The sequence below is a fragment of the Hyperolius riggenbachi genome, chromosome 3 (assembly GCF_040937935.1).
Source record: "Hyperolius riggenbachi isolate aHypRig1 chromosome 3, aHypRig1.pri, whole genome shotgun sequence".
Lineage (NCBI taxonomy): Eukaryota > Metazoa > Chordata > Amphibia > Anura > Hyperoliidae > Hyperolius > Hyperolius riggenbachi.
The window spans coordinates 93,887,435-93,911,877 of NC_090648.1; the positions used below are offsets into that span (position 1 = coordinate 93,887,435).

Here is a 24,443-nt window from a genome sequence, read left to right on the forward strand (position 1 = left end):
TACAAGTTATAAGTGCTGTGGGTTTCTGGTTGCCCAATAGCTAGAAAATGAAAGGTCCTATGGTCCTAAGGTGGCAGCATCTCCAGGCAGAGTTCTACTGACAGTCCTAAAGACTTGCAACCTGCAGCCATGAATTAAGTCAATGCAGGCCTCATTTCTTTTGGTTAATGACTTTGGTCCCTTTTTACTAATTTAAGTATTTGTATAGTGTCAACATATTACACAGCACAGTACAGAGTATAGTGTCTTGTCACTAACTGTCCCTCAAAGGGGCTCACAATTCCTACCATAGTCATATGTCTGTGTATGTATCATATTCTAGGGACAATTTAGGGGGAAGCCAATTCATTTATCTGTATGTTTTTGGGATGTGGGGGAGAACCCACGCAGACACGGGGAGAACATACAAACTCCTTGCAGATGTTGACCTGGCTGGGACTCGAATCGGGGGCCCAGTGTTGCAAGGCGAGAGCGCTAACCACTATGCCACCGTGCCGCCCTTTTGATCCAGGGCTCCATATAACTGAATGGAGCTACAGATCACCAAAATAGTGCAATTACGGTGAGTGATTAAAGCACTGATCAGGACAGTAAAAAAGCAGATCATCATCTACAAGTATTAAATGGGCCATCTGCTACAATAACTTAAAAAAAAGTGGGGGATCTTGTTAGCAGACTGCCATTTCCCTAGAATATAGGCTCCTTAGAGGTTACCATTTTTTGAGACCATAAGATGCACTTTTTCTCCCCTAAAAGTGTCTTCTGGTCCAAATAATAATTTGGGACCAGCGCCCAGTGTCCCCCCACACATGTTTGCTGCAGAAGTCTGCTGCTAGACATGCTACCCCCTGCCCCCTTTTTGCATGGCCAGAGCCTGTGCCTGGATCACTCACACTCAGTAAGAGCAGCAGTGTGTTGGAAGCAGCGTGAGTCACCCTTCAGATGATCTGCAGCCAATCAGGTGAGGGGGGCACTGGCTCTGCTCTGCCCTGTTACTGGAGCTTATGGTTTCACGGGACCAATCACTGCACTCACTGAGATATTTTTGGGAGGAGGGGGGGAGAGAAGATCCACAAGGCATCCCTGCACCATGGATGCACCAGGATTAGTATTTTTTTGTTTTTACCCTGCTTTTTGTCCTCTAAACCTAGGTGCTTCTTATGGTCCGGAGTGTCTTATGCTCCGAAAAATACGGTATATGATGTATAATGAATACTGTATATATAATATGTAGCAATCTCATTGAAAACAGTATATAACATAAAGTAGAACTGCTGTCTGGCATAAAACAATTACGTAATAACTTGCCTGCCAAATCCATACAGACTATATACTGTATTTCTATATAGTTATCCTACTGCCTTTAATGCAAATTAATAATAATTTACTCTGTGTGCAAATCACAATCACCCTCCCCCTCCTCCTTTCCTTCCAGGTGGGTCACGCTCAATGTATTGGACTCTGCCATCTTGCATATTAATGTAGTATCCAGTTCAATCAGAATGATTTGCAGTCTGGAAAATACACATACAAGCAGTGTAACTTGCACACAGCAGCTCACTGATATAAGTCAAGCCTTATCTGTTGCACTCTGGAGAGCTCACTGCACAGTAATAAGCCTCTCAGGAGAAAATGAAAGTAAACCATCTAACCATTTCAGAGATTTAGAAAAAATATTCTGGAGAGGAAATTTTGACTGTAGTTCTGCTTTAAACAATATTTGTGAACCAAGAGCTTCAAAGCTGTTAATTACTTAATTGACTGTAATTATGTGATTTAAAAGATGACAGGGATAAGTGTACAGGACATTCTGTCTGGCTGTTATATCAGTGTGCTGGCGGGTGAGCCTGGGCTACAGTATACCCTATAAAAGGCTCCATCGGCATTACCTAGATAACGCAAGCGGCCTTAAAGAGGAACTCCGGTGAAAATAAAGTATAAAAAGTGCTTAATATCTACAATTAATATGCACAAATGATTTAGTCAGTGCTTCGCCATTGTAAAATCTTTCATCTCCCTGATTTACATCTCTGGGGCTTTTACTACTGACCCTGAGTAGTATGCCTGCGCTGCCCGGCGGAGCGCGTCCTATATCGCGCTCCTGTTGCCGGGCACTCTCTGTGCATGCGCGTGATGTAGTTCATGACGTCACGCACACGCGCAGAAAGTGCCCGGCAACAGGGGCGCGATCTAGGACGCACTCCGCCGGGCAGCGCAGGCATACTACTCAGGGTCAGTGCGACCCGGAAGTAGTAAAAGCCCCAGGGATTTGGAGATGTTCGCCGGCGAACGGTTCGGGAACCGATCGCCACATCTCTACTGGCAGGTGATGTCACAGGAAGTAGCTGCTGCTAGCTTTTTTGGCAGTTGGAAACAGCTGTAAACAGCTATTTCCCACAATGCAACGAGGTTCACAGACAGGAAACTGCCAGGACCATGGTCCTCACAGTTTCCTGTGGGAGGGGTTTCACCACAATATCAGCCATTACAGAGCGCCCTGATGATCTGTTGAGAAAAGGAATAGATTTTTCATGGGAAAGGGGGTATCAGCTACTGATGAAGTTCAAGTCTTGGTCACGTTTTCTCTTTAAGAGTTAATGGCCAGTGCTTCCTCTGCACTACTAACGGTAACATTTTACCGGACTTTACTGCATCAGGCCTTTAGTGTTGGAGGGCCTAAATTGTAACAAATGGGTAAAACAAATAGAAAAGAAAATAGTGATGTCAGTTGGTTCAGTGCAAACGGTCCCATCTAGCCTTGCTAAACAGGGAATAGTGCAGGAGTGTTATGAGGATTATCTGTGAGCGCACTGAAGCTGGGCTGACGTCACTGTCATCTACAGAAAGGTCTCTTTACCACCAGCTGTCATCGTGCTCGTCTCAAGATCCCAGGAACTACTGAAAGAACGTGTCAGAATAACGCATTTCCTTGTTATATAATCCGTGTTTTCATTTAAAAGTCTCAAATCTGGTCTTGAATGTTTGAAATCAAGGATGCCTCCAAAATAAACAGCTAATATTAGATGCAAGCACATCTCAGCTCATTGCCTCATCTGCAGCCACAGCTCCAAATACACCATCTCACAGCTTAGTCAGCAGAGTGGCCAAAGGAGGCCTTTCTAGTGCCAGATGGTGCTTCTGCTAAGCGGAAGCAGCCCAGCTGAAGGAGTTAACAGTAGAATATGATGGTGTGGCTGCTGCTCGACTCCTCGGCATCATATTATTCACACAGTGCAGAGGAGAAGCACACACTGAGCGCTCTGAGAAGACTCTAGTCTGCAATTTTTGCACCATTAACACTCACTGCAGTGCAAAATAAGTAAGCAAAATGTCCCTGGTACGATGCGTAGGTCAGCATTTGCAAATAGTCTCACCATCTCCCACCTACCTGCCCATGCATCAGCCTCTGCACATTAACTAGACTAGAGGATCCAGTTCAAGCTCTTAACTCTCACCTACAAAGTACAATCTCTCTCAGCAGAAAGCGTTTGACATTGGATCCTGTAGCTTCATTGTTTGCTTCTTTGGGGCCCCTAGGGTATACATGTCAAAACTCCAGCCCACAAATTTGGCGCTCAGGTGGTTTCCCCACTTTGCATTGTTTGGCCCACTCTACACCACCAGGGAAGCGATATTAGAGGTGAAGTCCTAGGACACCAGGGAAGCCATATGGGGGAGGTAGGGGGAAAGCACTGGACACCAGGGAACTGTATAGGGGAATGAGGACCAGTAGACACCATGGAACTGCATAGGGGTGGAAGGGTGGTCATTAGACACCTGGGAACTGTATAAGGCAGGAAGGTGGCCAGTAGACATTGACGTTGACCTGCGACTAGGTTCCAGTGTACAATTTTGGGCATTTTGTATTTGAGTTTGACACCCCTGCCCTAGGGGGATACGGAACTGTGAACACTGACGCTAAATGCTGTGTCTCTGAAAATTTGATCGATCGCGGCACTTGCACAATTGATGGACACTGCATTGAGATGAACGTTTCCATTCATCTCAATGAGGGATGCGAAGGATCCTGTCGGTAAACGACAAGGACAGATGTCGGCACCCATCTGTCTAAACTGGCCCTAAGGCTGCACAGAGTGACCAGGCATGGTCGAATAGCCGATTTCCGTTACAATTCCGCATTCCGACATATAGAAATTCCGTTACCGTTCCATTCCGACGGTATACCGGGCAGTTCCTCGGAATTCCGTCGGAAAAATCTCTCTCTCTCTCTCTCTCTCTCTCTCTCTCTCTCTCTCTCTCTCTCTCTCTCTCTCTCTCTCTCTCCTCTCTCTCTCTCTCTCTCTCTCTCTCTCTCTCTCTCTCTCTCTCTATCCAATGCAGTAGGGAATTGCAGATTTTCAAAACAGCTTATATACCATAGCTGGGATTTGAACCAGAAACCTAGTGGTGTAGTAGGTATCTGTCTTACCCCTCTAGACCATGAACCACACTGCATGGTAGTAGGTATCTGTCTTACCCCACTAGTAAGGCTGAGGCTGGGAGAGGCTGCAGCCTCAGGGCGCAGTGTAGGAGGGGTGCACAATTCATTCAGCTGTCATTCCCAATTGTGTTTGAAGCAGAAAGAAATAAGAAAAGGTGATACATGGCAGCGACAGCAAGCCAGATAAGTAGAGATTAAGGTGTTGGGGGTGGGGGGGGGGCCCTGGGGCACCTCTTAGTGTAATAGCAATCAGTGTGTGACAGCTGGGGTGGGAGGGATGGGGGGGCGCACTTTGCTGTCTCAGCCTTGGGTGCTGAAGGACCTTGTCCCCACCTCTGACCACACTACATGCTAAAGCCTGGCCCTGAGTGTGGTTGATGGTCTAGAGCAGTGGTCCTCAAACTAAGGCCCGCGGGGCCGAATGTGGCCCCCTAAGGCTTTCTTACCGGCCCCCCACACAGAAAATGTATTGCTTATAAATGCAGTCAGCTACATCTTTAAATATTGGTGGTCCACATATGGAATAGCAGTGCAGCACCCCCCATCCACATGGAAGCCAGAAAGCAGAAATTTTGCTGGTTTCCAATCAAATTCCACATCAGGTGACACTGCTGTCCAATTGGCTTGCAGATTGTCACCTGGGTATGCTTCACTGTCTGGTCCGCAAAGACTTCTACATCATTTTATGTTTACTCCGGCCCACCAGCGGTCTGAAGTATGTTGACCCGGGTCCTCAACCCAAAATGTTTGGGGACCCCTGGTCTAGAGGGTAAGACAGATACCTACTACACACTAGGTCCTGGGTTCAAATCCCAGCTATGGTATATAAGCATGCTTTTCCAAAAAGTACAAATCCTTAATCATGCTACTTTTTCTATCGAATTGATCATAATGGAAGTATGGTTTATGCTACCGCCAGCTTTAGCATGTAGTGTGGGTCATGGTCTAGAGGGTAAGACAGATACCTACTACACACTAGGTCCTGGGTTCAAATCCCAGCTATGGTATATAAGCATGCTTTTCAAAAGTACAAATCCTTAATCATGCTACTTTTTCTATCGAATTGATCATAATGGAAGTATGGTTTATGCTACCGCCAGCTTTAGCATGTAGTGTGGGTCATGGTCTAGAGGGTAAGACAGATACCTACTACACACTAGGTCCTGGGTTCAAATCCCAGCTATGGTATATAAGCATGCTTTTCAAAAAGTACAAATCCTTAATCATGCTACTTTTTCTATCGAATTGATCATAATGGAAGTATGGTTTATGCTACCGCCAGCTTTAGCATGTAGTGTGGGTCATGGTCTAGAGGGTAAGACAGATACCTACTACACACTAGGTCCTGGGTTCAAATCCCAGCTATGGTATATAAGCATGCTTTTCAAAAAGTACAAATCCTTAATCATGCTACTTTTTCTATCGAATTGATCATAATGGAAGTATGGTTTATGCTACCGCCAGCTTTAGCATGTAGTGTGGGTCATGGTCTAGAGGGTAAGACAGATACCTACTACACACTAGGTCCTGGGTTCAAATCCCAGCTATGGTATATAAGCATGCTTTTCAAAAAGTACAAATCCTTAATCATGCTACTTTTTCTATCGAAATTGATCATAATGGAAGTATGGTTTATGCTACCGCCAGCTTTAGCATGTAGTGTGGGGTCATGGTCTAGAGGGTAAGACAGATACCTACTACACACTAGGTCCTGGGTTCAAATCCCAGCTATGGTATATAAGCATGCTTTTCAAAAAGTACAAATCCTTAATCATGCTACTTTTTCTATCGAATTCATCATAATGGAAGTATGGTTTATGCTACCGCCAGCTTTAGCATGTAGTGTGGGTCATGGTCTAGGGGGTAAGACAGATACCTACTACACACTAGGTCCTGGGTTCAAATCCCAGCTATGGTATATAAGCATGCTTTTCAAAAAGTACAAATCCTTAATCATGCTACTTTTTCTATCGAATTGATCATAATGGAAGTATGGTTTATGCTACCGCCAGCTTTAGCATGTAGTGTGGGTCATGGTCTAGAGGGTAAGACAGATACCTACTACACACTAGGTTCTGAGTTCAAATCCCAGCTATGGTATATAAGCATGCTTTTCAAAAAGTACAAATCCTTAATCATGCTACTTTTTCTATCGAATTCATCATAATGGAAGTATGGTTTATGCTACCGCCAGCTTTAGCATGTAGTGTGGGTCATGGTCTAGGGGGTAAGACAGATACCTACTACACACTAGGTCCTGGGTTCAAATCCCAGCTATGGTATATAAGCATGCTTTTCAAAAAGTACAAATCCTTAATCATGCTACTTTTTCTATCGAATTGATCATAATCGAAGTATGGTTTATGCTACCGCCAGCTTTAGCATGTAGTGTGGGTCATGGTCTAGAGGGTAAGACAGATACCTACTACACACTAGGTCCTGGGTTCAAATCCCAGCTATGGTATATAAGCATGCTTTTCAAAAAGTACAAATCCTTAATCATGCTACTTTTTCTATCGAATTGATCATAATGGAAGTATGGTTTATGCTACCGCCAGCTTTAGCATGCAGTGTGGGTCATGGTCTAGAGGGTAAGACAGATACCTACTACACACTAGGTCCTGGGTTCAAATCCCAGCTATAGTATATAAGCATGCTTTTCAAAAAGTACAAATCCTTAATCATGCTACTTTTTCTATCGAATTGATCATAATGGAAGTATGGTTTATGCTACCGCCAGCTTTAGCATGTAGTGTGGGTCATGGTCTAGAGGGTAAGACAGATACCTACTACACACTAGGTCCTGGGTTCAAATCCCAGCTATGGTATATAAGCATGCTTTTCAAAAAGTATTAATCCTTAATCATGCTACTTTTTCTATCGAATTGATCATAATGGAAGTATGGTTTATGCTACCGCCAGCTTTAGCATGTAGTGTGGGTCATGGTCTAGAGGGTAAGACAGATACCTACTACACACTAGGTCCTGGGTTCAAATCCCAGCTATGGTATATAAGTATGCTTTTCAAAAAGTACAAATCCTTAATCATGCTACTTTTTCTATCGAATTGATCATAATGGAAGTATGGTTTATGCTACCGCCAGCTTTAGCATGTAGTGTGAGTCATGGTCTAGAGGGTAAGACAGATACCTACTACACACTAGGTCCTGGGTTCAAATCCCAGCTATGGTATATAAGCATGCTTTTCAAAAAGTACAAATCCTTAATCATGCTACTTTTTCTATCGAATTGATCATAATGGAAGTATGGTTTATGCTACCGCCAGCTTTAGCATGTAGTGTGAGTCATGGTCTAGAGGGTAAGACAGATACCTACTACACACTAGGTTCTGGGTTCAAATCCCAGCTATGGTATATAAGCTGTTTTGAAAATCTGCAATTCCCTGATGGATGGATGGAGAGTGAGAGATTGAGATTTTTTTTGTGTTATTCCGGAATTATAAAATTTCCGCGGAATTCCGTTGGAGAGGTATAGGAATTCCGATTTGACTATCGGAATTAACCTAATTCCGGCCGGAATCACGGAATTCATAACTCCGCGGAATTTTCCGAGCATCCCTAAGAGTGACATCTGTATAGTAATACATTGAGGCTGGGAGCACACTAGGCATTGCAGAAAACCATGCGTTTTCTCCACAGTGCGGTTTTGCTGAATTTTTGGTGCGTTTTTGTATGCATTTGCGATTGTGGTTGCGTTTCACGTTTCCATGCATTTTTTATCTTTCACTTTTGCGAATTTTTTTTATTACATTTCCCCAATCAATGGAGTATAATACAGTAACAGTGTTCCTAGCCTGAAAGTATTCTGTGATGAATACTTTTAAAAAGCCATTAAATCCTATATATTAAAACCTAACTTTCCCTGCGTCATCCTCCTGTCCGTGGGTTTTGGCTACTGCGCATGTGTAGCTGTTGGGACAGGAGGAGGACGGGGGGGGCGGGCAGATGTTGGTGCGCGCGGCGGGCAGTGCTGCCGTGTGCGAGCGGCATGGAACGCGGCCATGCGCCCTGGCGTCACAGCCCTAGCGCCTGTTATCTAACAGGCGGGCTAATTAATTAGTATTACATAATCATCATTTGGAAACTGTATTACTAAATGAAATATGGTATAAAACATGAATTATATCATACTTTAGAAAAAAAATAGATTTACCTGGATGTAGAATGTTCTTGGAGCGGTGATAACTTCAAACAGATTGTCCCTCATCAGCAGATCCCTGTGACGGAGAACAACAATTATTAACTCTGCTGAACTTAAAGAGGAACTCCAGTGAAAATAATGTAATAAAAAAAAGTGCTTCATTTTTACAATTATGTATAAATGATTTAGTCAGTGTTTGCCCATTGTAAAATAGTTTACATCCTTGATTTATATTCTGACATTTATTACAAGGTGACATTTTTACTGCTGCCAAGTGATGTAGCTGCTGCTTGCTGTTTTAGCAGTTGGAAACAGCTGTAAACAGCTATTTCCCACAATGGGTTCACAGACAGGAAACTGCCAGAAGTACTTCGGTACTCAGAGCTTCTTGTAGGAGGGGTTTCACCACAACATCAGTCATACAGCGCCCCCTGATGGTCTGTTTGTGAAAAGGAATAGATTTCTCATGTAAAAGGGGGCATCAGCTACTGATTGGGATAAAGCTCAATTCTTGGTCGGAGTTTCTCTTTAAATACAGAAATCCAAGCTAACTGCAAAATCCAAGCTAAAGCAAAATAAAGGGGGAACATGAAAGGCTATGTTAACCTTAAAGTATACCTGTCACTAGAGTGCGATGATACCTCTGATCTTCATCAACATCTAAACAATGCCATATTTTTGTTCTACATCCCTGGACATATGGATCAGGTGTCCTAACTTACCTGTATCTTCCTAGACTTGCACACTTGTTCCAGTGAACGAACTATGATGCTGCATTCACAGTGGGACTTTGCGTTTAATGCGACGTTAAACTCACAACGCAGCATTACAACGCAACGCAAAAAAAAAAAGTGGTAACGCAAATTAATGCTGTGTTACCGTTGCAGTAGGTACAGTAAAGCATACAGGCAATGAAAAGTATGCTTTCCTGCACCTGGTAACGTGTGCGTTTAGAGGTAACGTACAGCAAGCAGTGCGTTACCATAACGCTACACGTTACAAAGCGACGCTAACGTTGCACTGTGAACGACGCATTGGATTAGCATTGCAGTGCGGTGAGCTGCATTATAAGATGCCTCTTCCCCAGATAATGAAAAGACTACTTCCAAATCTATGGCCAGTACAGGTCACACTGCATCACACATACAGCTCTGCAGCCTGTTTAAAGCATATCTCCACTTTTGGAGTGAAAGAATTAAAGCCTGGTACACATCTTCAATTTTGATTGGGCAATCTTACCACGCAGTATGATGGCCAACAGATTATACATGGAGATGGTAAAATAGGTCAGTGATTAGCCAGTCAAAATTGAAATTGTGTCTGCAGGGATCAAACGTAAAAAAAAAACCCTCACAAATCCAATTTCCCATTGGGTCACATTTTAAGTTGTAGTTGTGGTTCACCATTGGCCCCTCAGTTACTCCACCTCCTTGCTGGACAAGGGTGTTTTGCAAAGTTGGGGGGGGGGAGGGTTAGATTTAATAGTCTCCAGTGGAAATAAACCCTTTGATGATGAATGCAACGTGGGTTGATATAGGCAAAGGGTAATGGACTCCACACAAATCCATGACAAGCTTCAGTCATTCAGGGATGGGGGTGCAATAACCCTTCGGCCTCTTTCACACTGCAAGTGATTCCGATTCCGCTTTTTAATCAGTTTTTACATCCGATTCAGATTCCGATTTGCAGTTTGCTCCCTGCACACTGCAAATCGGAATCTGAATCGGATGTAAAAACTGATTAAAAAGCGGAATCTGAATCGGAATCACTTGCAGTGTGCAAGAGCCCTTCTACAGATTTGCTGCAAAATGTCACAGCTGTATAATCACTTGTGACTCTTAGTAAATGTGTTCATTAAAAAAATGTTAGTGATGCTTTCTTCAAGCATAGATAAAACAAAATAAAACGACTCAACAACATAAATAACTAGTATACATAATTAAAATCCACTATTTGTATGCTCGAAAGTCATACAAATAAGAAAACTTTTTTTTTTGTTTAAACTGATTAACACTAAGGGCTGGGACCCACTAGAGAGTTTTTGGCAGCGTTTTGGGATCGCCGGCGATTCCACAAAACGCATTGTCAATGAAAATGGTGGGGCACCCACTAGTATGATTGCGATTAGGGTTAATTGCAATCACAGGACATGCAGCGATGTTTGCGCTCAATGCTATGTATAGTAGTGCAACAAAATTGTTTTGAAAAGCTATTTTGCAGCGATTACAAATTTAAATAAAGGTATTTATACTTACTGGATGTCTGGCTTCCCTCCCTAGCAGAAGAGGACAAAGGCGCTTGATCCTAGAGAAGCACCTATGACCTCTTCCTGTATGGGGCGGGGCTACAGACAGAAGGCGGACATCCAGGCACTTGGTAAGTATAATAAAGCTTATTTAATGAAAAAAAGAAAACCCTGCAAATCGCTAATCGCTTCTAAGTGCCAGGAAACGCAAGCTCAATCGCCCCCAAGGGGTTCCAGGACTAACTTAAATAAAATAGCTAAAATAGATAATTGATGCATACCAGACTTACTACTCACGTAAAGGAAAGTACAGGGAAAAGTAAAAACAGTGATAAATAGGAAAAGCAGGTTACACATAAAAATAACAACTATTTTTTATTAGGGCATGTAACCAAAATAAGAAACCACCAACACAGATAAACTGACATTAAAAATCCAACGTCATCATCAAGTACAAAACCAGTGAAAAACAAGCTACTGGCCTGCCAACACCAGAGCGATAAAACTAATGACGACCACCTAGTCAGTCATTAAAGCTTATTATTGACAACTTCTTCTATAAAATCTGCTGCCAGCAGAGACAACCGGTGCTCATATCAGTTATCGGGCTGCTACGTTTATTAGCTGCTGTCATGGAATGGTATGACCCTTCTAATAGTGGTTCCAGGAACTCTCATAAACGTAACCATTCAGCAGCATTACAGCCCTCTGGCCAAATACTACTATTAGGGCCGTGTGTTGGATAATTGCTGGATTATCCCACCAATCCCAAAATGGAATATGGTGCCTTGGTAAATCTAAGGCTCTTGAAAAAAGACCACACTGTGGCCCGCAAGCATTTCATTTTTTTTTAAACAAACGGTAAGCAAGAACATACTCAAAATAATTTTTATAGTATTTTTTTAACCTGTTTTTTGGTCCTTTTTCAATTGAAAAGTGCTGAAAAGTTATTTTACCTTACAAAGTACTGCTGCTAATAGGTGCCCAAATTTCCTGCTTCCATATTAATATTATTATTATTACTATTAATAATAAAAAAGAGACACTGAAGCGAAAAAAAAATATGATATAATGATTTGTATGTGTAGTACAGCTAAGAAATAAAACATTAGGAGCAGAGACATAAATCTAATATTGTTTCCAGTACAGGAAGAGTTAAGAAACTCCAGATTTTTGTCTATGCAATAAAAGCCATTGAGCTCCAAGACTTTCAAAGTCGCAGAGAGCTCTGTCTTCTGAAGCTTATTATCTTGTCAATCACTGTATTTTATTTTTCTCTCCAGAAGACAGGTCAATAGTTCACAAGACTGCTCTGTAAAAACATGTAGAGTAGTGTGTGAACTGCAAATATTAGAGAATGATGCAATGTTATAAAAAACACTATATAACTGAAACTTAAAATATGATAATTTTTTTTTGCTTCTAATGTTCTAGTAATTATCCGTACTACACATACAATTCATTATATCATAATTTTTTTTTCGCTTCAGTGTCTCATTAACAGGCGGATTATCCCACCAATCCCAAGATGGAAAACAGTCCTTCGTAACACTAAGGCTCAGTTCCCACTTGAGCGGATGCAAAATGGGAGCAGCTCTATTCATTTTTCATCCTCTCTGCAGCATCCACTCTGCATCTGCCAGTCCGAAGCGATCGCCACTTCCCGACGCTGATTGCTACGCTCAGTGCCTCTGTACTCAGCACAGAGTCAGACAGGAGCATGTGGCTCTCCATAGGCTGCAGAAAAGTTATTTTAAAGAAAAGTCAGGAGACAAAGTGAATTGAATAAGGCCACGCCTCTACAAACAAACCACCAGCTATAATAAGTGTGGGCAGGTGTGCCCAAAGATGGTGTGACATATCAGCAACTCAAATGGATAACCTTAGCAGCTGTGCACAACATTTATGATGCCATGGCAGATCTCTGCACGTGTGACGCAGCCTTAAAGCGGCCCTAAAGTGTACAAATAAATTCCACACTGTCTGCACAGTCCACAGAAGTTTCAATAGACTAGCATGAATCACTGTTTACGCCCCATCCCGAAAAACTGCCATGGCAGATTATGCCACAAGAGGGCAGAAAGTAGCTCTTACGACAGCCCAAGTGTGTCCAGTGCCACTGAGCCAGTCAATCAAAGAGAGGAGGGTTCCATCACTACAGTAGTCACAGTGATGGACCCACAATGGCTCATACCATCGTGCTTCCCTCCTGTTTAATACAGACATCACCTATTACTGCATTGGGTAAAAAAGAGGGGAAACAGTCATAGTAAGTATCATTCTGACTCTTTTTCACTTTAGAATTTAAACTTTAGGTGCGCTTTAACCCTTTATCAGCCAATTTATTTCGAGGCTTGGAAGTGCTCCAGGCCAATTTATTTTAGCCCATTGTTTGTTCCTTTTTCCTGCTTCTAATTAGTACTGCTTAATGTGCATTTATGGCTACTTGTCACTAGGGGGCAGTATGAGACAATAACAGAGGACATCTGCTTTCAGTTTCTATATTTTCTGCTAGCAAAGAGAGATCAAAGCATTCCAAGAATTTACAGCACAGTGAGTTCTGCTGACTGATGACAAAAGCAATGCAAAGGAGATAACTCTATGAACGTTGCTAATGGGTTAAGTGTGTGGGCTCCAATAGTGTATAAAGAGAAAACAAGGCCTGTGTCAAGCACTATTATTGGGTCCCCCCCACAAGCAAATGCATCAAATCTCTACTCTCTGCAATCACAGCAACCATTAGTGACGCTAAGGAGCTAGGGTTCCCAGAGAGAGTTGTAGATGGGGCCTTCAAGCAATCAATCTATATGGAGCCCCAAATCCTACTATGATAGGTATAATAAGAGTAGGGAAACATTTTGTTAATGACAAACACTATATAATGCATATATAGAGGTGAGCATTACAAGCAAAGCACCAATGATTATTGGGGGCTCCCTTTGCTGAATTTGACTTCTTAATTTGGCACTGTTATTGGCCTGAGGAAGCGGGCTCAGACCCGCGAAACGCGTTGCCTGTGCTAAAAATAAAATCTTTTGTTATTACAAAGATTGTCATTATGTAAGTTACCTCAATTTCTTTTTGATTTTAAACTGCTTTTAAAAGCTTTTATTGACCACCAGGGCGCCTCTTTTATCCAAATTAAAGCACCAATGAAGTGCTAGTAAGATTGATGAAGGAGGGCCCTCGGGTCCATGGACCCCGGTACGGTTGCAGCCTCTGAATCCCCTACACTGCGCCACTGACTGCAGCCCACATGGTTTATATCCAGATATCTGGCCATTTACACTTTTTGTGTCCCTAGGACAAGTATGTTGTGGCTTCTCTTTTATGTCTAGCAGCGCCCCTCCGTTACATGTGCAGCCTCTATAATGTGTAACCTCTATGTACAAAGCCTTGCTCTATCATAAACAGCTCCCTTGGACATCAGCTTCCCTTTTTCATGTGTTACTCCCCATTTTCAGCCTCTTTTATATGTATCAGCCCTCTTCTTGTTCGCGTGCGCCCTTGGGCTGCAGCCGCCCAAGGCCCTGGCCTATGAGGCCTTTCCAGAAATCCAGCCCTGGCTGCACAACAAGCAGCTCTACAGCTGTAGTAAGTGTATTCTGTACAACATGCCTTCCTGTATTTTATTAAAGAAAGTGACAGGTTTTGTCACAAGGGCCCTCGTGGCTGACCGCACTTAGCCTTCTAAACGGTGCCAGCGCACAGATCGTGCGAACTCTGGTCGCAGTCAATGCGCAGGAACCGTTAAGAATTAGCCGCAGACAACTCAGAAGGGAGCCTGTGAGACACGGGTAATTACAACGTCACCTACTGGTTCAGAGTAAACTGCCACCACCGCGGTTACTATGGGACCGTGGGGCCCACTAACTGACTGACTAATCCTGCGAATAAAACGGTTAAACACACGATATTCTGTCTAGCCAACAACAAACAAACAGTAGCGTATCTTCAGAGACCCGGGATCATTTCTGTGTGTGCTGATAAGCAGGGTAGCGAAACAGTGAATGACTTGGGGAAAGTCGTTTATTCACGCAATATAAATAATTAATATATACAGACAATTATGAAAATCAACAACTATTAAAACAGTAATAGCCAGTATGAAAAATAAAAGAAGGGAGAAAAATACTTAGTTCCTGGAAAGATGTCCTTATTGTGGGAAGAATCATAAAGTTCTTGGTTTCAAAGTCCAGAGTTCAGAGTTCAGACCAGGTGGATGCCAGCATATCCTCAAGCTGGCATCTGATGAGTGCAAGATGGTTCAGTGTGGAGGACACTGAGTTTGGGTCCTCAGCCATTCTTATGCCCCTGCTTCAGTAGGAGGGAGTGAGGGCGGGGAGCCATACACCCCCTTCAAAGATGAGATGAGCCCTCCCCTTGTACTGGGGCTAGAAATCATATCTACCCATATATGGGCTCTATCTCACAGAACCGTACAGGTCAGGGCAGGTTTATTAACATTTTCAGGTCTGTCTCGATTTACCCAGCGCCCTGATACCAGACATGAGGGGTGGGACCCCTGTGGTATCATCAGGGCACTTTGAAACTGCCTAGCTGGCAGTCCTTACCTCCGAAGGTTCTGAAACTTCCTCAGAACCAGCACCGGGGCTCATGCTACACTTCCCCCACGTTTGGTGAAGCTGCCATCTCAGGAACCCCAGAAATATGACAGATCTGGGAAGTTATGGATTTGCTATGAGACTCAGGTTATTCCCAGGCAAAGGCTCTTTGAAGTTTGGAGCAGCCAGCGAGGTGTCGCCTCCCCTGCTGGGAATGAGCCAGTGGGTCTGGCTTTTAGCCCAACTAGATTGCTCCTGCCATGGTGCTTGTCACCTTATACCTGATGGATGGGCCATCAACACAGCTTGAAGCCAGGGACTCTCTGGGGCAGATTAGGCTCAGGCTCATTAGCATATCAAAAGAGCCATCCAGCCTTGAGGATGGTGCTCTGTCTTTGCTAAGAAAAGGACTTCAGCTGTCCCTACACACTCAACCCAGATTGTACCGTTTTGAAGCGCAATCGATGCAGGAATCGAGTGCGATCGTTCTTTTCTTCACGGGCGGTTCCAGGACGCGCCGGCGTCCCCGCAATCGTCCGTGACAGGTTTACTTTAACTGCCTGTTTCACAGTGGAAGTCAGCAAAACTAAAGGCAAAGGTAATGCTAATGCACAAGACAGCCTGCTCAATGTCTTCAGTGCAGAGATAATACTCCTGCAGTTAATAAAGATATCTCTGGGACTCTGTGTGACCCATGCAGCTTGCGAGACATGACATCACTGACATAGGAAGTAATTATTATGACATTTCAGTAATTATGTTTATTGAGTGGTGCTTTTGATGGCTGTCCACATGCTGCATAGATGAATAGTGGAGTGTGGAGACGGGCAGGACAGTGCCAGCATGTTCTGTACTGTGCCCATATTCCCATCATCCACACCTCACAGCAGCCTGCTGGAGATTAACACAGGCATGGCTGGAATGTCAATAGCTGCCAGAGAGTGTACTTATATGGTGATATCATTATCAGTGTATAGAGATACCCAGCATCATTATACAGTACAGTGTGACCATTATCAGTGTACAGAGATACTCCCCATCATTATACAGTGCAGTGTGACCATTATCAGTGTATGGAGATACCCAGCATCATTATACAGTGCAGTGTGACCATTATCAGTGTATAGAGATACCAAGCATCATTATACAGCGCAGTGTGACCATTATCAGTGTATAGAGATACCCAGCATCATTATACAGTGCAGAGTGATCATTATCAGTGTATAGAGATACCCGGCATCATTATACAGTGCAGAGTGACCATTATCAGTGTATAGAGATACTCAGCATCATTATACAGTGCAGAGTGACCATTATCAGTGTATAGAGATACTCCCCATCATTATACAGTGCAGAGTGACCATTATCAGTGTATAGAGATACTCCCATCATTATACAGTGCAGAGTGACCATTATCAGTGTATAGAGATACTAAGCATCATTATACAGTGCAGAGTGACCATTATCAGTGTATAGAGATACTCCCCATCATTATACAGTGCAGAGTGACCATTATCAGTGTATAGAGATACTCCCATCATTATACAGTGCAGAGTGACCATTATCAGTGTATAGAGATACTAAGCATCATTATACAGTGCAGAGTGACCATTATCAGTGTATAGAGATACTCAGCATCATTATACAGAGCAGTGTGACCATTATCAATGTATAGAGATACTCAGCATCATTATACAGTGCAGAGTGGACCACCCTCTCCTTCTCCAAATCCTCTCACCCATGGGCATTCAGGGTATTGCTCTTTCCTGGCTTTCCTCTTATCTCACAGATAGGACCTTCAGAGTCGCCCACTCTGGCACCACCTCCTCTCCACGACCTCTCACTGTTGGAGTTCCCCAAGGCTCAGTCCTCGGACCTCTCCATTTCTCTATATACCCTTATGTTCTTGGTCAGCTCATCAATTCCTTTGGCTTCCAATGTATTGCGCCCATACAAGCCGCTCCTCAATCCAGAAGACCGATGCCCGTCCAGCACAAGACGCTAATACACATGGTATAGGTGTGAGCGTGGCAAGGTGCCAGGCAGCATAGCCACTTCAGCCTAGCGGGATGCCATCTTCTTACGAGGGGCCCCAACATCAGCGCCACCGGATATGTTGGTGCTTTATAAATAAAAATAATAATAATTAAGACTTTGGCACGATTGTTTGTCTGGGATGTATGCACTGACACATGTGGTGAGCTAATTGGCCAGAGGAGCGCGTCAGGGGAGCGCGCGTGGCCAGACTGCGTCACATATATTTTAATGGACCCTGCCCTGAAATCGTGGGCTGCAAGTGAACCTAAGAAGCATGTGGACTATCCAGAAGCTTTTCACTACTGAGGTAAATACCCCTTTTTTTCTTCAGTTACACTTTGAGGGCTGGTGCACACCGAGCGGCTTTTTGGGCGTTTTCAGATCCGCTTGCGGCTGCGGATCTGCTTGGTCAATGTATCTCAATGGGGTGGTGCACACCAGAGCGGCAGGCGTTTTGCAGAAACGAAAAATGCCTGGGTGAGGCATTTTTTGGATTGCGGATGCGTTTCTGCCTCAATGTTAAGTATAGGAAAAACGCAAACAGCTCTGAAAAACGGCACTTCAGAGCGGTTTTGCAGGCGTTTTTGTTACAGAAGCTGTTCAGTAACAGCTTTACTGTAACAATATATGAAATCTACTATACTGAAAACCGCAGCAGCAATCCGCAAAACGCTAGCAAAACGCCTCATAAAAATAAAAAAAAGCGTTTAAAAATCTGCTAGCGTTTTGCGGATCTGCTAGCGGGTTTTGGTGTGCACCAGCCCTAAATCAGGTGCCAAGATGTGCATTCCCTGATCACCAGTAACCCAGTACAACAACATGGTACATAAAACATTCGACAATATCGCCCCATGGTGCATCAAATCAGCAACCCAAAACCAGAAAGCTAATTGGTTTAATAAAATGGTAACATTTGCCTGCTAACATTCAAGGCTCTAAACCACATAGGACCCAAGTACATAGTGGATCTAATGGAACTATACACCCCTCCACACACCCTCCGCTCTGCCACCAATAAGACAAACTTGGTGATTCCCAGGATCCAAAACATTTGGTGCGCTGGCCTTTTCCTATGCAGCCTCTAGTCTATGGAACTCACTTCCACAATCAGCTCCTTCTTTGGACAGCTTTAGGAAAAGGCTAAAAACCTATCTCTTTTCCCGAGCCTTTGAGACTACAGAACACAGGGTCACAGTGCTTTACAGAGAACCAGAGACGAATCACCCTAATGTATTTTATTACATTTATCAGTGGGAACATGACAGTAAACACCTACCCTGCTTTTAGTTTCATTCTTCTCTGCTAAATCTGCCTGTTATCAGCTCTGATAAGAATCCCCGACTGAGCATTCAGTCTAGGTTTGATCTGGAATCATTATAGCTGAGTCACTCTCCTGTGAAGTCTTTTCAAGTCCACCCCCTCCTGACTCAGCTTTTCTGCTTTGCATACTCAGAGCTCTGATGACTGGGAGGACCTGCTGAGAAAGAAGCTCTGAAACAACAGACAAGTGTGGCTGTGTGATCAGAGTGCACTGACTGTGCAGTCATCATTATTATCTATGCAGTTTAATTTCTATAAGAGACACTTCCTACAGGCAGCTGCACAGCATACCAGAATAATGAGAGCACACAGATGAAAGGCTGCAGCAGCAGCCCTGCTTGTCTATAGTGTCATAGAGCCTAGACAGCACATCCAGAACAGCACATAACCCGGAAGCAGAAGGGGTATGAGCTGGTGGCCATATTGGATTTTTCCAGGAGCAATAATGGATAAAAAAAAACACTCAAAAAGGCACACCAAAGTGGCGAAATTATCAGGTAGAGCATTTATTCTTTAGGGCCCGTTTCCACCATAGCGTTGCGGAATCGCCTGCATTCCACCGCGGACGAAATCGCATGCGGGTGCGATTCCGCATGCGTTTTTGCCGCGATTTCGCATGCGATTCCGCATAGGTAAGGCTGTATGCGAATTTAACCATGTCACTGCCTGAGTAAATTAACATTAATACCTATGCGAAATCGCATGCGATTTCGCGGCAAAAAACGCATGGTCACCCCGCATGCGATTTCCCTATTAGTTACATTAGCGGCGATTCGCACACATTCCTTCTGCACGCGAAATCTGACGGCCCTGCCGTGCAGATTTCTGCCGCACCAAAAACGCTGCCGCAGCCGCACAAGTGGAAACAGCCCCATCCACTTACATTGCCTATGCGAATCCGCGTGCAGTGCCCGCATGCGGATTCGCTATAGTGGAAACGAGCCCTTACAAGGTATGGACTGATATGTTTATTTTGTGTGAATCGTTCATCTCTGGTTCCCTTTAAGCCCCAAGGGAGAAAAGGGCTATAAAAATATTATTATTATGGATCACAGTCAAAACTTTTAGTAGAAGCAGTAGAGTGTGGTACCATGTTAGCCATCAGTAAAAGCAAGAAGTTTTGAATCAGGATGATACCATTAATGGGCTAACTTAGAAGAAGCCTTCCTCAGACTGATTCTTGAATACTGACAACATTTAGAACACAGCTAAAGGTCCATACACACGCCGGACTGCAGGCAACGACGGGTCTGTCGTCACCTCCCGCTGGGCGGGTTTTCAGCAGACAGTCCGGCGTGTGTACAGTCTGTCGGCGGACTGATACGGCTGTTTCCAGGGGCGTAGCAATAGGCCCTGCAGCGCCTGCGCCCGCGGGGGGGCCCGCTCGGGGCCGGTTTTTGGGGGCTGGAGGGGTGGCAGCATGAGGGGAAAGCCTTGCCCACAGTCGGCGGGGAGAGGGGAAGTTCCCCCCTCTCCCTCACCTCGGGGCTCTCCCGTCTGCGCCCCCTTCCAGCTAGTGAATGTGTGTGGGCAGCGGGCAGCAGCGGCGGCGGGATACATACCTTCTTCCTTGCGTTCCATCGCCTCCTTCTCGCTCTAGCGGCTGACGTCACTTCCGGAAGCGGAAGTGACGTCAGCCGCTAGAGCGAGAAGGCGGCGATGGAACGCAAGGAAGAAGGTATGTATCCCGCCGCCGCTGACGTCACTGCAGGGGGATTTTCAGGTGTCTGCTGCCCACATTACGATTTTCAGGTGTCTGCTGCCCATATTACGATTTTCTGGTCACTGCTACCCACATTGTGATTTTCAGGTGTCTGCTGCCCACATTACGATTTTCTGGTCACTGCTACCCACATTGGGCTTGATTCACAAAGCGGTGCTAACTGTTAGCACGCCTGTGAAAACCCCCTTAGCACGTCTAAACAAACTTTTCGCGCATAAAACTTTATGCGCATAAAACTTTACGCGCGCAAAACTTTACGCGCGCACTGCACAGAGCGCAGGGCGCTCCGTGCGAAGTGCCCATTAAAGCCTATGGGACTTAGCGCGCATAAAACTTTGCGCGCGTAAAACTTTGCGCGCGCAAAGTTGGCGCGCGATCTGATTGAGAAATCTGGTGCTAACCTACTTAGCACCCTGGTTAGCACGTCTAAAGGCTTTAGACGTGCTAAGTAGGTTAGCACCGCTTTGTGAATCAAGCCCCTTGTGATTTTCAGGTGTCTGCTGCCCACATTATGATTTTCAGGTGTCTGCTGCCCACATTACGATTTTCTGGTGTCTGCTGCCCACATTGCGATTTTCAGGTGTCTGCTGCCCACATTACGATTTTCTGGTCACTGCTACCCACATTGTGATTTTCAGGTGTCTGCTGCCCACATTATGATTTTCAGGTGTCTGCTGCCCACATTATGATTTTCAGGTGTCTGCTGCCCACATTACGATTTTCTGGTGTCTGCTGCCCACATTGCGATTTTCAGGTGTCTGCTGCCCACATTACGATTTTCTGGTCACTGCTACCCACATTGTGATTTTCAGGTGTCTGCTGCCCACATTATGATTTTCAGGTGTCTGCTGCCCACATTGCGATTTTCAGGTGTCTGCTGCCCACATTGCGATTTTCTGGTCACTGCTACCCACATTGTGATTTTCAGGTGTCTGCTGCCCACATTATGATTTTCAGGTGTCTGCTGCCCACATTACGATTTTCAGGTGTCTGCTGCCCACATTACGATTTTCAGGTGTCTGCTGCCCACATTACGATTTTCAGGTGTCTGCTGCCCACATTGCGATTTTCAGGTGTCTGCTGCCCACATTATGATTTTCTGGTGACAGCTGCCCACATTAGGATTTTCTGGTGACAGCTGCCTACATTGCGATTTTCAGGTGTCTGCTGCCCACATTGCGATTTTCAGGTGTCTGCTGCCCACATTATGATTTTCTGGTGTCTGCTGCCCACATTAGGATTTTCTGGTGACAGCTGCCTACATTGCGATTTTCAGGTGTCTGCTGCCCACATTGCGATTTTCTGGTGTCTGCTGCCCACATTACGATTTTCAGGTGTCTGCTGCCCACATTATGATCTTCTGGTGTCTGCTGCCCACATTGCGATTTTCTGGTGTCTGCTGCCCACATTACGATTTTCAGGTGTCTGCTGCCCACATTATGATTTTCTGGTGTCTGCTGCCCACATTGCGATTTTCTGGTGTCTGCTGCCCACATTACGATTTTCTGGTGTCTGCTGCCCACATTGCGATTTTCAGGTGTCTGCTGCCCACATTGCGATTTTCTGGTCACTGCTGCCCACATTGCGATTTTCAGGTGTCTGCTGCCCACATTGTGATTTTTAGGTGTCTGCTGCCCACATTACGATTTTCTGGTCACTGCTGCCCACATTGCGATTTTCAGGTGTCTGCTGCCCACATTACGATTTTCAGGTGTCTGCTGCCCACATTACGATTTTCAGGTGTCTGCTGCCCACATTACGATTTTCAGGTGTCTGCTGCCCACATTATGATTTTCTGGTGTCTGCTGCCCACATTGCGATTTTCTGGTGTCTGCTGCCCACATTACGATTTTCTGGTGTCTGCTGCCCACATTGCGATTTTCAGGTGTCTGCTGCCCACATTACGATTTTCTGGTCACTGCTGCCCACATTGCGATTTTCAGGTGTCTGCTGCCCACATTGTGATTTTCAGGTGTCTGCTGCCCACATTACGATTTTCTGGTCACTGCTGCCCACATTGCGATTTTCAGGTGTCTGCTGCCCACATTACGATTTTCAGGTGTCTGCTGCCCACATTACGATTTTCAGGTGTCTGCTGCCCACATTATGATTTTCTGGTGTCTGCTGCCTACATTGCGATTTTCTGGTGTCTGCTGCCCACATTACGATTTTATGGTGTCTGCTGCCCACATTGCGATTTTCAGGTGTCTGCTGCCCACATTACGATTTTCTGGTCACTGCTGCCCACATTGCGATTTTCAGGTGTCTGCTGCCCACATTACGATTTTCAGGTGTCTGCTGCCCACATTACGATTTTCAGGTGTCTGCTGCCCACATTACGATTTTCAGGTGTCTGCTGCCCACATTGTGATTTTCAGATGTCTGCTGCCCACATTACGATTTTCAGGTGTCTGCTGCCCACATTGCGATTTTCAGGTGTCTGCTGCCCACATTGCGATTTTCTGGTGTCTGCTGCCCACATTACGATTTTCTGGTCACTGCTGCCCACATTGCGATTTTCTGGTGACTGCTGCCCACATTAGGATTTTCTGGTGTCTGCTGCCCACATTACGATTTTCTGGTCACTGCTACCCACATTGCGATTTTCTGGTGTCTGCTGCCCACATTACGATTTTCAGGTGTCTGCTGCCCACATTGCGATTTTCAGGTGTCTGCTGCCCACATTGTGATTTTCAGGTGTCTGCTGCCCACATTACGATTTTCAGGTGCCTGCTGCCCACATTACGATTTTCAGGTGTCTGCTGCCCACATTACGATTTTCAGGTGTCTGCTGCCCACATTACGATTTTCAGGTGTCTGCTGCCCACATTACGATTTTCTGGTGTATGCTGCCCACATTAGGATTTTCTGGTGACTGCTGCCCACATTGCGATTTTCTGGTGACTGTTGCCCACATTGCGATTTTCTGGTGACTGCTGCCCACATTGCGATTTTCTGGTGACTGCTGCCCACATAAGGATTTTCTGGTGACTGCTGCCCACATTAGGATTTTCTGGTGTGTGCTGCCCACATTACGATATTCTGGTGACTGCTGCCCACATTAGGATTTTCTGGTGACTGATGCCCACATTGCGATTTTCTGGTGACTGCTGCCCACATGGCGATTTTCTGGTGACTGCTGCCCACATGGCGATTTTCTGGTGACTGCTGCCCACATTGCGATTTTCTGGTGAACTCTGCCCACATTACGATTTTCTGTCCCACATTACGATATTCTGGTGAACGCTGCCCACATTACAATTGTCTGGTGAATGCTGTCCACGTTACAATTTTCTGGTGACTGCTGCTCACGTTACGATTTTCTGGTGACTGGTGCCCACATTACGATTTTCTGGTGAACTCTGCCCACATTATGATTTTCTGGTGAACTCTGCCCACATTATGATTTTCTGGTGAACGCTGCCCACATTACGATTGTCTGGTGAATGCTGTCCACGTTACAATTTTCTGGTGACTGGTGCCCACATTACGATTTTCTGGTGAACTCTGCCCACATTATGATTTTTTAAAGGCCCACATTACGATTTTCTGGTGAACTCTGCCCACATTACGATTTTCTAGCCCACATTACGATTGTCTGGTAAAATGCTGCCCACTTTACAATTAATTTACAGTGAAACGCTGCCCCATTACGATTATTTGGCACCTATGGGGGGGGGGGGGCCCATCCAAATATTCGCAGGGGGGCCCAGTGATTTCTAGTTACGCCCCTGGCTGTTTCTGAGCGATCCTGCCCGGCGGACAGACTGTACACACGCCGGATTGTCGCTGGAATGCCCGCCCAGCGGGAGGTGACGACGGACCCGTCGTTGCCTGCAGTCCGGCGTGTGTACGGACCTTTAGCTGTGTTCTAAATGTTGTCAGTATTCAAGAATCAGTCTGAGGAAGGCTTCTTCTAAGTTAGCCCATTAATGGTATCATCCTGATTCA

At 44.9% G+C, this 24,443-nt stretch overlaps 1 protein-coding gene across 1 annotated transcript in view; it reads right to left on the reverse strand.

Annotated features, from left to right (window-relative positions):
- The window catches only part of PLEKHA2 (pleckstrin homology domain containing A2), a 156,559-nt gene that overhangs the window by 11,420 nt on the left and 120,696 nt on the right, over positions 1-24,443 (reverse strand). The window contains exon 10 of the mRNA XM_068272278.1: positions 8,615-8,678. Within this exon, the coding sequence (XP_068128379.1) occupies positions 8,615-8,678 (64 nt within the window). The remainder of the gene's footprint in view (positions 1-8,614; positions 8,679-24,443) is intronic.